General features: G+C 53.3%; 1 protein-coding gene across 1 annotated transcript in view; it reads right to left on the reverse strand.

The window, feature by feature from the left end:
- The window catches only part of GALNT14 (polypeptide N-acetylgalactosaminyltransferase 14), a 208,227-nt gene that overhangs the window by 17,885 nt on the left and 174,626 nt on the right, over positions 1-15,716 (reverse strand). The window contains exons 9-11 of the mRNA XM_012788362.2: positions 12,706-12,809; positions 2,799-2,925; positions 428-520 (exon numbers count right to left, since the gene is read on the reverse strand). Coding sequence (XP_012643816.1) covers positions 428-520; positions 2,799-2,925; positions 12,706-12,809 — 324 coding nt within the window. The remainder of the gene's footprint in view (positions 1-427; positions 521-2,798; positions 2,926-12,705; positions 12,810-15,716) is intronic.

The following is a 15,716-nucleotide window of genomic DNA, read 5'->3' on the forward strand; positions in this document are numbered from 1 at the left end:
TCTGCTCATCTGTAAATAGGGGTAATTAAGCCTGTTCCTCAGAGTTTGGGGAAGATTAATGAGATGCCTTCCATAAAGGTATCCAGTTCTTAATAAACATTCCTTGCCCTGCCTCTTCTCCTGTGAAGGCTGAGCACTGCTGTGGGGCACATCTGTATGTGTACTGATCCTCCAAGGAAGGAGGGAACTGAGGCTTGGGTGGCTGAGTACTGGGAGGGAGGAACTCCGTCTGACCTGGAGGGACTCAGGCTGTCTAATCCGCATCCCACCTTTCTGCAAAAAGCTGGACATATCGGTCCACTGTACAAAGCACAGCTTAGCTTCCCTATGGATTTGGCAGTCCAAGTTGCAGACAGTCACTCTACAGGAGCTGCCTAAAGCCCTGCACACCCACAGTGGGGCTCCTCTGGACCGAAGGGACACTTACTTCCCAAAGGGCCTCTCCAGTGCAAAGGGCCGGGCAGCATAATAGTACTGCTTGTATTCATCCATCCACACTTCTGCCGTCCGCTTGGTGTTCCTGGGGAGACAAGGAGTGCCCATAAGGGGCTGGCTAAGAGGGGCTCTGGGTTCCAGTTAAAATACACATGCTTGGGCTGAGTCAGCAGCACCACCCAGGTGGGGGCCACCACGATCGACCCCCTAGCGTCGTTGTTCCCAGGGCGCTGCCCCAGCTAAGCCCCACACAGTCTCCTCAGGGGCCTCTACCCCAAGACACAGGATTGTAGTTCAGGTTGAGTATCCCTTATCCAAAACGCATGGAACCAGAAGTGTTTTGGATTTTGGGTTTCTTTGTTTTGGGATTTTATAATATTCACATACACATAATGAGATATCTTGGGAATGGGAGCCGAGTCTAAACATGAAATTCATTTATGTCTCATATACACCTTATACACATGGCCTGAAGGTAATTTTATTTTTTCCTGGGGATGCTGAATATACTATGTGTTGTGCACCTGCATTTTGACTGCAACCCATCACATGACGTCAGGTGTGGAATTTTACACTTGTGGTGTCATGTTGGTGCTCAAAAAGTTTCAGATTTTGGAGCATTTCAGATTTTGCATTAAGGATGTTCAACCTCTGGCCATCAACCTCTGGCTGATGATCCTGGGTTCTCCCTTTCATCACAGGGAAATGCTGAGGTCCCAGCTCTCCAAGGGGACAGTTGGCACAACTATGTCTTCCCACAGGCCATGCACCTAGCCCGGAGCAGGTGTGAAGGACTAAGGAATCAAGCTTCCTCTTCCAGACATTCCGCCAGCACTCTAAGGTTATTTAATCAGGTGTTTGCTCTGAGTCATGGAAAAGGAGACAGAGAGAAACACTGAGGATGTCATCATTTAGCAGTCAGGGGTGTGGGGCTACCAGGAAGAGCCCCAGAGCAGAGAGAAATAACATCAGGAAATAGTCAGGTGACTAGTGTCCTGGTGTCTGTGGCATTTGCCAAGGTCCAAGTAAGTACCTTGGGGTCCAACTATAAAAGGGCTGCTCTTCCAGGTGCACACTGTGCTTTGGAGCAGAGGCACCCAATACACGAGTGTGGGAAGCCCTTCCACGCCAGGACCTGAGCTGACAGGGATGCACACGCAGCCTGAGCTGTGGGCACTGGAGCCAGTCAGGGCCTCGCTGGCCCTTCCACTGGCCTATCCATCAGCAGAGTGGCAGCTGCTTAGCAGACATCTGTGCCTCATTGCTCTACAGTCGGAGTGACATGCCAGTGGTGTGCAGGATGCCCATGGGCAGTCTGGAGCCCAGGCCCTGCCTCATTCCCAGCCTGGCCCCTCCAGGCAGCCACACGGCCCTGCACAGCCACACAGCTTCTCTGCACTGGACGCCCCAGCTTACTTTTCCTTTTAAATACGAAAGCTAAGACAGCTCTGCCTGTGTCCCCAAGGCCCCCACCTGCTGATTCCCTCATCGCCCTCCCGTGTTCACTAAAGGCGTGGCTCACACCCCCTGCCTGCCCTGGATGGCTGTCAGCTCGAGACACACATCTGTTCACATGTGTGGAGACCAGAGGGGGGAAGAACACGAGGGGACAGTGACATCCTATACAGGGGCACCAAAGGGGTGCATAGCTCCCCTCCCCCCAATGGACCAAGTGACAGAACAAAGAGAAGAGAGGACAGCAGAGGAGTGAAGGCATCAGATGACAAGAGGCAGAGGACCGGGAGGGAGGGAAGCGAGAGGAAAGACCTAAAAGGAGAGAGAGATGCACAGGGATTATTCTGAAGGGAGAGGAGGAAGATGGGAAGAGGAGGGATCAAGGAAAGGAGGAGGGCATATGAAGGCAGGAGCAGGGGACAGATGGTGGGCACCTTGGGGTCCTTGTAAGGAGGTACCATCCCCCAGATAGGAAGTGAGAACACCTGGGGACAAGGACCAGGGTCTTAGGCCCTGCCCCAGCCTGGACGGTTTCCGCATGATGGTGAGGTCCGGGAACAGGCTAAGCTGTACGCTCTGTGCCTCCCTGGTCGCCTAGTGACCCAGCCTGAAGGTGGGGGCAGCAGATCTTCTAGAACTCAGGGGTAAAAAGAGCTGCCCTTCCTCCACCCCACACAACCCCAAATACCAGGAGCCTGCACCCTTCAGGGTGGCACTGACAGCGACTTGAAGCCCCTGTAGCCACCCGCTGCCCAGGCAGAGTCCAGGGAACAAGAGTGCGGCCCCTGTCCAACCAGGGGACTCAGCAGCCTAACAGAGCACCAGGGGCGGCTGCAGCCCCTCAGCAGCAACCCTCAGCCACCGCCACATATGCCGCTGCCCACGCTCGCCGAGCCCCGGGCACTTACTTTATATACGTGTTGGCGTTTCCATCTGGGAAAACATACGGGTGCTTCTTCCGGAAGACGTGCCCCACCCTGCTGCAGGGGATGATCTCTAGGCTGCCCCCGCACATCCACACGCGGAAGGAGATTTCTGCAAGACAGTCGCACCCCTGTTACCTCCTCTCACTGCTGCTCTGCTTGGAGGCCCCAGGTGCGGGGAGCCCCCTTCACCCAGCCTGGGCACAGTGGCTAAGAACAGACTCTGCAGCCAGACTGTGAGCGCCACTGGCTGGGCAACCTCAGTTTCCCCATCTGTGAACAAGGATGGTCCTAACACTCTGGAGAGGAATGTAAAGTAATATAGGGGCAGTGCCAGGCACGCCACCCCTGAACACATTCAGCACCAGGTGTAGTTGGGGTGGGGGCTCTGCTGGGACTTTAGCCTGGAGAGGAGGAGGCTTGGGGGCCACCAAGAGAGTTGCTTTTGAATATGTGAAAGCTTTCACGGTGGAAGATGGATTAGCCACACTCCCTGTGACCCCAGAGAGTTAGAATCAGGACAGAGGACAAAGCAATTTCACTTGAGAATACAGTAGAATTTTCTGTCAGGGCCCAGATGACTGTCATGGGAGGACTTGGGACAGGCTAGAACACTACATGGCAAGGATGCAACGGAGAGGACTGAGATCCCAGAAGGCACCTGGACAAGGTGTCCGCCAGAGTTCATTCCACACCAAGACTGTGATTCTGCCACCGGGTGAGAGCCACTTGAACTGCAGCCCAGGAGGAGGAAGTCTGAGAGCAGACACTGAGAGCTGAAAGCCACTGCAGAAAATGCTGGAGCCTCGCAGCTGTTACTGGGGGTGTCCCCCGGGTTCACACACACAGGTTTCTTCCTGGCTAGCTGCCGCTATGGGACCCCAGAGAGGGGGCGGCTGTGATGAGCGTGCTCCCCCCTGCGACTGCGCACAGGCTGGCTGCAAGCACGCCCGCCCCTGGGAGGAAGCAGCGGCACCCCAAGGGGGACAGGGGCCACTGGTTAGAATTGCCAGTGCAGGGTAACATTAAAAAGCAGAAAGACTGTTAGACAGTATTATTAGAGCTTTTAAATTCTCTACAGACAATGCGCCGCCTAGCTGATTGCACCCCCTGAGTATGTCACTTGTAGAAAAGACAGCTTCCGATCTGCAGGAATTCCTGCGTGCCCTGAGTTCCCGCAGTCAAGTCCAGGCGTGAGGAAGGCAGGCTGGCTCGTGAAAGGTCCATGCCCAGGGTGGCTGCCCCTGCGAGGGGCCGTGTGGATGCAGGCCAAGTGTTGAGGGGCAGGGATGGAGGATGTGGGTTTTCTAGAGCCTTCCCGTCATGTGTGCCCTGCACCCTCCAGCACCCTGGCCCCCACCTCCTTGGCTCTCTGGGTTTCTTCACCGTGGGTCCTCTCTCGCCTCTGCTCCTCACTCCCTTCCACTCCCACGCTCTCTCCCCTCCTTCCAGCTCTCCAAGCAGAGGCTCAGGCTGGAATTCTTCGTCCTGATCTTCACTGGCTCTCACTCACCTGTCCCCAGCCGTCTAGCTGCCCCCCAACCCCCAAGGCTCCTTGGAAAGGCCATGGGCCTACAGGTGAGACTTCCTGCACACCATCCCCCCCCCACCTGCCTACTGCTGCTGATTCCCAGGAAGCCTGCATTTCCCTCAGGCGTGGGGGCAGCTCGGCCTCTAGGAGGAAGGAAGGACTTTTCATCACTGCCACTGAAGGATGGCGAGAATGTGGCGGGAAGCAAACAGGGAGAGCTTAGCTCTGGGGTCCCCCAGGCCCGAGTCTGCAGTAACCACCAGCTGGGAAAACTGCTTAACCTAGTGGAGGCCTGATTCCCCCAAAAGTCAAACAAAGATCATAAACACACTGTGCAGGGCTGCTGTCAGCATCGAATGAAATGGAATTTTGAGAATAGCGGTTTAAACTCTAAGTGTGATGGGAGAATCAGCGGCAGTGATTCTGAGACGCCTCTGAAGCCGGCGTCTCCAACACGGGCGCTGATGCACGGCACCCACCTGTGCCCGCCGCTAACTTCTTAGGTGACTTAACAGCCTCTCCCCATCTTCTGCCACACTGCAGGAGACGCTTGAAACTTGTGGAAGTCACGTTGGAGACTTTGACTCTCCATGAAGTTCCACGCTAGGAGGTGGCACTGGCTGGGCACTGTTTGAATGGCGTGCGCCCGGCCTGGTGCGTGCGTGCCCGGCACCCACGCTCCGTCTTGCACTGAGCACGCCGGGGGACGCAGGGGCTGGTGGCGGAGCGTGTCAGCACGTGTGAATCTGAGTCCCAGGACGTCTTCCTGAACATGTCTACGCTCCAGTCAGTTCCTCTCCAGGGAGCCAAAACAGGGTCTGCTCCAGTTCCCAAAAAGGAAAACCCTCCAATCCCGCATCACTAGAGACGGCGTCCTCGCTTACTAGATATAACCCGCACGTTCTGTGCCAGCTCTCTCCCAAGGAGACGCGTGTTTCGGTGACAGTCTCTTCCCTTCCACGTATTCAAATGAGACATATGTCCCTGTGCATTTGCAAAGCGGATCCCTCCACCCTACGCCTGGCCCACGTTGTCCCCACTCCCACCCCCACTCGCCACTTCTCCCCTTGAGCTCCCTTAGCCCAGAACTTTCTCTCTGAAGCTTTTCCTGCCCCAGTCGTGCACAGAGCCCCACCATGGACAGCGCCGTCCCCGGCCTGGTCCTTCTCCACCTTCCTTCCCATCTCCCCACATTCTTCTCCTACGTCCCCCAGGCTCTGCCTTCAAGTGTCTTCCTGATACCGCTTCCTCGTCTGCTCCCAGAGAGCACTGGATGCTGAGAACTCACCAGCCCCGACTTCCAGTGACCGGCAAGGCTTCCATTGAGGTCCAGGGGACACCACCCCGCCCAAGACGTCTCCTATCCCTTAGTACCTCCCCACAGCCCACTGCAGCCCTCCCCCCTCTCTGCCTCCCCTAGAGCCAGCCCAACCTTCCTCCTCCTCATTTTCCTGGTCTATTGCCCTGGTGCAGAAATTCAGGGTATCGCAATTCTGCAAACATCAGCCGTGGGAGGAAAGTGGGCCCTTCATTTCCTTCTGGGCCAGACCTTGTTATGTTCCTCCTCAGGAGGTAGCTCCGTAGTCGTCCTAACAAACCCTGCTCAGTGGTTGTCGATGTTCTTATGTCGTGACGCAGTTGCAGCTCTGATAGGGCAGCTGACAATGAGCAGCTGGGAATCTCCCCAACTCCAGAATTCACGCTCTTTCCCTGACTCCACCCTGCCACTGGCCCACACAGCTGTGGATACAAGCAAGGATCCTGACTTCGAGGCACTCACAGAGTGACAAATACATAACTAGCCATCACATTCCCCCGTTATCAACTCACTTGTCCAATCCTGAAAAATGTCTGTCTCACTTTGTCCTTCAGCTGCTGCTGCCCAGAGGAACCTGCAGCCGAGGTGAGTTAAGAGTTTCTCTGCTCCAGAGTCTAGATTGTCACACCTGAAATTATTGGAGGCGCGTGGCCTGATGTGGCTCACTATGCGGCTGCCAGAGTCGAGAGGCAGACGAGGATGCTGCTTGGAGTTTTCAGATTAGTGTAATGATTTATAGGTTCTAGAGTGCAGCGTATTTAACACCCAGGACACATGGCTGCCCTTCCCTGATCTACACCACTGCCTTTGGGATAGTGACCTGCACCCTCTCAGGACTCCGAGCCAGGCCTGGTGGCCCACAGATACCTGCCGAAGTGTTTGGGAAAGTCCTGGAATCCCGAGGTCCCAGGAATCAGGCCTTGTGCAGGCGCTCTTGGAAGTGCCAAGACGGAGGTGGCCTGGCGCAGGGGCCCTCCAGGTGCAGCTAGGGCCTCTGCTCCCCAGAGCCGCAGCTCCTGCAGAGTCTCTATTTCTTAAGTGAAAGAGGAGGGAGCAGCAAGGCTTTGCCTACGGAGTTCCTAGGGGGTCTCGCTGAGTCAGTGCCCGCATAATCCCCTAGGCAATGACTGTTGCCTCGCACAGACCCAAACCCACTTTGAATTCCAGGCAGGAGATGTGTAACTATTGCATCCTCGCTGGGGGTTCTGTTATCATCTCATGTTCTTTAAACGTCAGGTTAATATATGAGAGCAAACTGCCTTTCCCCAACCCCCATTCCCACTTCTTTCATTCTACCTCCTCATCAACTCATCAGGAGTTCTCACCAGCCCTCCCAGGGCCCTGACCCTTCACCAGAACCAACATTTACCTGGCAAGCCCATGGACGGTGGATACGAATTTGGGGAGAAGGAACAGCTTTCTCCCCAGGAAGCAAACCACAGCTACCACTGTTTGCCCATGTTGGCAAAGGTTCTAATTTTATTGTATAGCCCAGTTTCTAAACAAAGGCAGGGAGAGCCATCCCATGTGTGTACCTCTGAATGTGATGGACTCTATTTTAAATCGAGCCTCATGCAATGTATATGTATGTATATTGTGTACACAGTAACATTCTCCATGCTAACTTTGGCCAAGTTTAAACCTATTTGGGCACAAAGGGATTGGAGAGGATGGTGGTGGGCAGAGAGAGACACTCACCTGGCTATTATCATGCATAAGTGCACACATTTTTGGGTGACAGGACCTTGCCTTTGGGTCATCTTCACATTCCCAGGGGCTACTGGGCCAGGAAGCAAACTCTGTTATTATTCTTTATTCTTTGAATCTGCACTTCACCCACATCTGAGACAATCAAGCTCCACCCAGGCCCCCTACTCTAGACAAGTACTAAGCACAGGCACGCCATGGTCACCAATGGCCATATGACTGCAAATGCCAAGGTGACGCCCTTTATCTTTCTACAAAAGATCTTTCCCTACAAAAACAAAACAGCCAGTGTCGATGGGACTCGATTAGTTGTGGGGACATTCAGGAATAGCAGGAGAGGATGGCCTCAGGGATCTCAGCTGGGCACGAGGCTTCAGTAACGGAGCCCAGACAAGGAACGGGGTGGTGGGGTGCATGAGCTTTACTCTCCATCGGGGGGGAAAAGATGCCTTTTCATCAGACTTGGAAGCTCTTCTCAGATGTGGCCATTTCCCTATTCTTGAGCCACTGATCACGGAAAAGCTGAGACCAAAAGAGAAAGTAGCAGGAGTAAAGTACTCCAGCAGGGCAGACACAATCCTGCTATGACAAGTGCTGCTCGCACGTAGCCTCAAGGGGAAGGCAGCCCATGCTGGTGGAGCAGAAGTGCTCGCGTTATCTAACTCATCTTCACAGCAGCCCTGTGATACAGGGACTGTGGTAGTTTTCCATTGCTGCCATAACAAATGGCTGCAAACTTAGTGGCTGGGTTTGGTTGGGTCCTCTGCTTAGGGTCTCACAGGCTAAAGTCAAGACGTCAACAGGATTATGAACGGAAGCTCTGAAAAACAATGTGCTTTCAAGCTCATTCAGGTTGTGTGCAGAACGCAGTTCTCGGGGTTGCAGGACCGCGGTTCCCTTTTCCTTGCAGCTGTCGACCTGGAGCCTTTCTAAGCTACTTTCCTGTCGCCCCTTCCAGCAATGGGATTGGTCGGTTCCTCTCATGCTTCAAATCCCCCTGGCTTCTCCTTCCCCTACTTCTGTTCTGCCTCCATCCTGAGAAAGTTCTCTGCTTATAAGGGCTCAAGCAATTAGACTGGGCCCACTCTGAGACGCCAGGGTAATCTCCTGCCTTCAGGTCACTGACTGGTGATCTTCATCACATCTGCAAAGTCTCTTCTGCCCTGTAAGGCAACATCCTGACAGGTGTCAGGGATTAGAGTGTGGACATCTTGGTTGGGGCGGGATTCTCCCTCCCACAGGGGTCCTTGGCTCCAATTTAGAGAACCAGAAACAGGCTCAGTGAAGGAACTTCCCAAGGACACCTAGTGACCACTACCAGATGCAGACTTAGGTCTATCTGCCCGTGTTCTTTACATAACACGTGCACACGTGCTCGCACACAGGGGAGCCAAGCCTGGCACGGCCTGGTGTCCCTGCCTACATTCTGGAGGTGGCAAGTGGTGGTGGTTCCTCTCTGGGCCCACGTCATCTGTCTCTTCTCAGCAGGCTTTGTGCCTCCTTTACTTTGGAAATCCCTCATTCTAATTCAGGAATCCCATGCCTCCCTTCCTGCATGTGCCAAGGCCTCCTTTTTGGAAATGTGCACCCCGCACCCAGACCACCTCCACACACACACACACACACACACAGACACACACACGCTTCCTACCAAGGCAACAGATTCCTTTCATCTCTAAAGACCAAAAGCTAAAAGTAAGATGCAGCTCAAAGAAGTAGATGTATTACACATACCCTGTGTAATGTAAATTGCAGTTTAAGCATCCAATTTTAATGCAAATCAACTTCTGAAAAATAAAGTCTAAAAGCCACATTTCCCTAAAACCTGCTCTCATGCTGAACTGTTGATGCAGTTATCAGAGCTGTTCAGCTCACCTTAGAAGCACTTGGTGGGAATGGTGGCCCCAGGGTCAAGGTGTTGAGTGTGGGAGGCATGGCTGTCACGTGGCTGCTGCAGCCCATCCAACCGAGGCTGCTTCTAACAGATAAAACCAAGACGGGGCGGGGCAGGGCCTGCAAGCTATTGCACGGGTCACAGTCACCCTGGCCGGAGCCTTCCCTAATAACCTCATGTACTTTTGTGCTGGGAAATGAAGTCAACTCCACCTATGCGAACATGTCTAGAATGAACAGAAATTCTACCTTTGGGGAAGGAAAGATGTCTCTGCCTGCTACTGTTACTAGTCTCATGTTTAAAGGGAACCCTTCATCATGCGCTCCATTTAATATGCAATGAGACTTACTTTAAATGGCGCCTCATACATTGTGCCATGTTGCCCTTTCCATCCTGAACACCCTTCCAATCAGTCTCTGGCGTTTTGAACACACATTCAGTGAGCGTTTTCTACTGTTGTGGGCCTCAAGAATGAGAAGTTGGATGAATGGCCTTGGCTTTAACGAGTTCCTGGTTTGGTAGGAGGCTGGGCAGCAGGCACAGACGAGTAAACAGACAAACACGTGAGAGGCTCAGTGCAATGACAGAGAGGGACCCCGGTGCTGGGGCCGCAGCGTGAGGGCAGGCGGGGCAGGTGTCCTAGTTCTAGAGGAGGTGGCCCCAGGACTGCGCCGTGCAAGGGCGTCAGCTTCTGCCTCGGGTGGAGATGGAAGGCGAGGTCCTTGCAGAGGCTCAGGCACATTCTAGGAAGCGTGGGAGGTTCTGTTCAGGACCTCTGGACGGGAGGCTGGAGGCAGGAGCAGACTGATGAGGTGGGGGGGGCAAGGCCACGGGAGGGACCTGTGGGGAGCCGGGGAAGTAGGACAAGAGGGAGCCACTGCGGATGCCAGGCCTGGGAGGGGTGGGAGGTTTGCATTTCAGAAGGAGCACATTGGCAGGAGTATGGGAGCTCAGATTCCACAGTAGAGTAGAGCTGGGGGACCACTGAGGACAGTGTCGGTGGTGATGGAGAGGAAGGTGTGAGCAATGCTGAGGGTGGCGGGTCTCCAGGACTTGGGGGGCAGGAGGCTCCTCCTGCCACACCCTGGAGTCTGGGCAGCTTCCCTCGCCCCTTAGCACCCTCTCTCCTTTGCAGCTGGAGAGTCACTTGCAAACTCCATCCAATCTTCACACGGACCCTCTGTCACATCCCTCTCCAGGTACTCAGGTGCCTTGTCACCCACCCACAGAAGCAAGGCTGCCACGTGACATAGCCACCATTGGAAAAGCCATGCGTTTTCTGGCATATAAAATGCTAATATACATATATATATATATATATATATATATATATATATATATATATATATATATATATCTCCATCCAGAAATGGCTTTCGAAATGCTGTTAGCCGGCTATAACATAATGGAATGTTGGGGTGGGGAAAATGAAGTGTTTCCTGTGATAGCTGTTGGCAGCGCTTTTTTTTTTTGTGATTTAAAAAATTTTGTGATGGATTGTAAATGTCTCTCCCACACCTCCCAGCACCCTTCCCAACTTCTCTATTCCAGTCGGCCCTTGTTAATGCCAAAAGACTTGGAAGCCTGCTCGATGAGACTGCTACTTGATTTGAGCAGATGTGTGTGAACACTGCTATAAGGAAAGTATTGTACCGATACCAGAATGGACCAGACTGTGCCCTGGTTGAAAATAACACACTGCCCGACTCCACATGGGATTGCCACGTGGAAGAATCATGCTCACTTTGTGCGGTTCAAGAGGGCAGAACAAACCTGACAGACAGGAGCTGGGGGGAGCCAGGCTTTGATTTAGAAGATTTTCTAACAGCCCAACAAAAAAAAATTCTCTACAACAGAATGTGCTAAACTGTGAAATAGTGAATACATATTATAAGTGGCATTTGAGCAGAGGTTGGAGGCTGCTGTCTGCCAAGAGTGCTGCAGAGAAGACACATTTGATGGTTGGAAGAAATGCTAGAACACATCACTAAAAGGAACTAGGGTCCTCATTACATGACAATTGGCTCTGCCCAGTGAGAGCAAAATCTCTGCCCCACTGGGAACTCCAAGGCTCTACCTGGCTCCAAGTTCTCCTGGGTTGGTGCAGGCAGACCTGGCCTCAAACCCCATGTCAACAACCCCCTACCATGTTCCAGAAGGTCTTCTTGGACTGGGTGCCAGGGAGGAGGTTTGGTTTGGTTGGGGTGCTGGGGTGTTAGTCTGTTTTGTTTGCTGAGCTTCTAGTCTGGCCCCTGTATGGCAGGACACTGACTTTTCTGATGCATTTCTCTCCACTGCCCAGTTTGGGAGAACAGATGCTGTGGGTCAGGCCAGAAGCCATAAATTCCTAGGAAATAACTCTTAGTGACTGAGGAAGAAAGCCATAAAACTCTCTGGAGGCAGAAACAGGAGAAAACAATGACAGCGGACAGTGCACGGGATTACTACTAAGTGCCAGGACAACCCATGGATCATTCTCTTGGCTTGAGTCACTGTTTGGAGAGCCCAGGCCAGACATGTGCCCCAGTGCTCGGAGAGGGGAAAGGCCCCAACACATGCAGGTCCTATACTAAGCACTGCAGATGGCCAGGAACAAAAAGGACTAAAATCCGTGCCCTTGTGCAGCTTCTATTCTAGTGATCTCTTAGGTCTCACCTGCTGGGAGGAAACTAATATTTACTATGCCTGTAGGGTGCCAGGATTCTGACACTGACCTCAACTGATTTTCACAATAGCCCAGAGAAGTATGATTATTACCCTGAAGTTACACTTTTAATACACAAGGGAAATGAGGTCACTTGATTGTCACTAGAGAGAGTGGGTCGTTCTGACTATGCTGTTTCTCTTATAGCCGCAAACCTCAGTGTATCCCACCATGGCCAGACCTGGCCATCTGCAAGGTTCTGGGCCCTGTAACCCAGGCCCTCTTCCACTAAAAGATGCCCCCAGGGTTCCTGTAGCAATTGACCTAGACCCTCCTCATTCCGCAGCCCTGCGTGCCCTCCTCATAGCGGCCAAAGGACCTCAATGGGTGTTCATGGATGTCACTGCTGTTCCTATTCCTCATTCTCTTTCTCTCCAGTCTCCTTCCAACTCCAAATTCAAAGGTACAGTGCTCCTAGTTTAACCTGCACCTGGCCCCTTGGACTTGGCATTCCTCCTTGGTCCTCCTGGCTGTTGCATCTCATCTTTCCCGTAGCAGTCTGCCCAGGTGTGTTTCCCTGGTTCTCAGCATCCATGTGGCCCCACAGAGCAATTCCCAGTTAGCAACACTCTCTGACAACCATTAGGAGTCACTCACTCACCATCTCTTAGGCCCTCATCCCTGGCACATGTGACTCTCCGACAGCTTGGTGCAGGATCCAAGGACTCAGAGATCCCTTCCCCAGCCCCCAGGGTGTATGGAGGGGTATAGGTCAGGACGAATAGGACAGGGACTCACCGAAGTTCTCCCCGCCCCAGATGTCCATGTCCATATCATATTTTCCCAGGTAATTGAACCAGGCTTTGTTGATCACGAAGAGTCCTCCAGCTATGATCGGAGTCCTGTGCATTTAGAAGAGAAAGAGAGGAACTAGTTATAGCGGGGAGGTCACTCTCAAACTCTTCTGCCCCAGGAGTCTAGAACTCAAGGCCATTTTCTTCCCATTTCATTCCTGTTCAGAAGGGCCAACACATTTTCCAGTTACCTAAAACAAGAATAAACTCCAGGGTTTTCCTTTTGATTGTAAATTGCCTGACCTCCCAGACAGGCACATTAGCTCATCAGCACACCTCCCCTGGGGCGAGGGGCCCGCTCAGGACTCCAGCTGCTCTGAGGACCTGCCTGGGAGCCCCCGTTGGCCTCTTCCACAGGCCCTGCCCGGCAGGGCTCTGCTGGCAGCTCCGTCACTGGTAAACAGGGGCGGTGGCCACTGATCGGGCAGGAAGGAAGGCTGAGGCCATCAGCAGCACATCCTGCTCCTGAAACTGGCTCTCTCTCCTTTCCTCCTTTTCCCTGTGTTACAGGTTGAATTGTTCCCCTTTCTAAGCTCCCAGTACCCAGAGTGTGGCCTTATTTGGAGAGAGGGTCTTTATAGAGGTCATCAAGTTAAAACAAGGTCAGCAGTGTGGGCACTAGTCAAATATGACTGCTGCCCTTATAAAAGGGGGAAATTTGGACACAGAGACAGACACCCAGATGATGGGAAGAGACACAGGGAGGAGACGGCCACCTCCAGGCCAAGGAGAGGGGCCTGGCACAGATCCTCCCTCACGGCCCTCAGCAGGAACCAACCCTGCGGACACCTGACTTCAGACGTCTGCCCTCCAGAACCGTGAGACCCCGCACGTGTCTGCCTTGTAAGCCACCCCACGTGCAGGGCGCTGTTACAACAGCCCTTGTGAACTCACACATACCTGAGGACTGAACTCTGATCTTTTTCTTTGCCTAAAATATTCTAGAAAGGGGGCCTGGTGAGCCATGCCTACAAATGATAGAATCTCAGTAAAGAGGTTTTTATGATGTGTTTTACTGGAACCAACCTGGTTCCAGTATAGCATCCCATAAATGACAGGAGACCCTTGTCTTGACTCAAGCGTTCCTATCCGCTGATTCCTAGTCTTTTGGACGAAGCCTAACTCTTTCAGCCAACTGTCAACTAAAGAACCCCTAACCCACCTATGATTTGTAAGCCCTCACTTTGAGATGTCTCACCTTTTGGGCCAAACCAATGTATGCCTTCCATGTACTGATTTATAACTTTACTTGTAATTTCTGTCTCCCTGAAATGTATAAAACCAGACTGTAACCCAGCCACCGCGAGTCCACTTGCTCAAGGCTTCTTGGGCATGGCTCCGGGTTATGGTCCTCAAATTTGGCTCAGAATAAACCTCTTTAAATTATTACACAGAGTTTGTCTTACTTTCCATTGACGTACCCTTTGTTTCCTCTTCTCGGGGCCCCACCCGAGGCTCCCCTGCCTTGAAGACTGTGAGATGCCTGGATAGGAAAGGGGCTGGGCAGGCAGGCGAGGGGAGCAGAGCCCCAGTAAATTACCCAGCAAGTAGAAGGACGGGTGTTGGTACCACTCGGGGGCTGGGGCCGGGGGGCAAGCCCTCAGGACCTGGCCCACATTCGGTGGGTCCAGCGGGTGAAGGGAGTTTTCTCCCACATCAAACAAGTAATTGAGGGAAACCCGTGCAGACGCCTGGGTCTCCCGATGCCACCACAGCCTGCTGTTCCCTGAGAACTGGCCTCATCCAGGAAGCGCTTGCTCTCTGGTGAGCAGAGATGCCCCACGAGAACAGAACATTGACACTGGGACAGAGAAGAGAAACCCAGAGGGAGCCACAGAACCACCACCTTGACCTTGACCTGGCCCATTCCTCTGAGGTGTCTGGACAGGTAATGCTCTGCCCATGCCACACTGCATGCTGAGCGGCTGAGGAGCTGATGTGAGTTGCGTGAGGCTCAGCACGGGAAGAAGAAGAGAAAGAAAGGACAGTGTCTGGGGGCCAGCTGGTGCCAGTCTCCCTCCCTGCCTCTCTCCAGACCGTGGAGGCTGCAGGAAGGGGAAAGATGGCAGGTAGGCTAGAGAGTCCCACCCCCGTCTGCAGTGTCACCATTCGTATCCCTATTCATAGCTCTTCACATCCCCTTTGGTTTGCAATTTGACTTAAGTCAATTTGGTGAAAACGATCAAACATTTACTATATGGCAGTGTCAGAGACACAGAGACGCCCTTGAATAGTCCCGGCATCCCCAAGTCACTGAATGGAGAAATCTCAGGCCTGGGACAGGTTTACCGTCCAGCCTTTGGTGGGACATCGAAGCCACATGCCCCTGATGCAGAGACCATGGGCTCCCCGTGGGGTGGCCCCTGTGCTCTATTCCATGCCGAGCCCTCGGATGGGCCCCGGGCAGACACCTGCCACCATGTGCAGGCCACTGTGGGCCTGCAAGAGTGAATGTGGGTCAGGGCAAAGCCACCCACAGCTCAGCAAAGCAGCCAGAGTCCACGCCACCGTCACGTTCTCAACAGAAGGGGCATGTGTGCCTGTTAATGCGCAGTGGTGGCTGTGCCTTGATTCTGGCCTCCGCTTACAGCAGTGGCTGTTTCAACCTTCCCAGACTGAAACCTGACACCCAAGACCCAGGGGCTCTGCTCCTGGCTCTCCAGAACCATCCTTCCCTCACCAGAGGCCCATATGGGACCCTCCACAGGTACATCATGGCACCTGTGAGAGTAGACAACACTCCTCAGCTCAGGTCTCCACCAGGACCCATCCCCTTAGCTAGAAGTTTCCATGAAGATGGAAACCTCCTCAAATGAGGGCAAAAGTGGAGATGTCTTGGCAAAGGGTTCCCTTCGACTCTGCCCAGTCCTTTGTCATCTCATATGGAGTGCCTCCCTACACCACGTGACAGAGGGATGGGGCCATCGGGACAGCTCTGCCCACTCACCCTCGCTC

Source organism: Microcebus murinus, chromosome 3 (genome assembly GCF_040939455.1).
Source record: "Microcebus murinus isolate Inina chromosome 3, M.murinus_Inina_mat1.0, whole genome shotgun sequence".
NCBI classification, from domain to species: Eukaryota; Metazoa; Chordata; class Mammalia; order Primates; family Cheirogaleidae; genus Microcebus; species Microcebus murinus.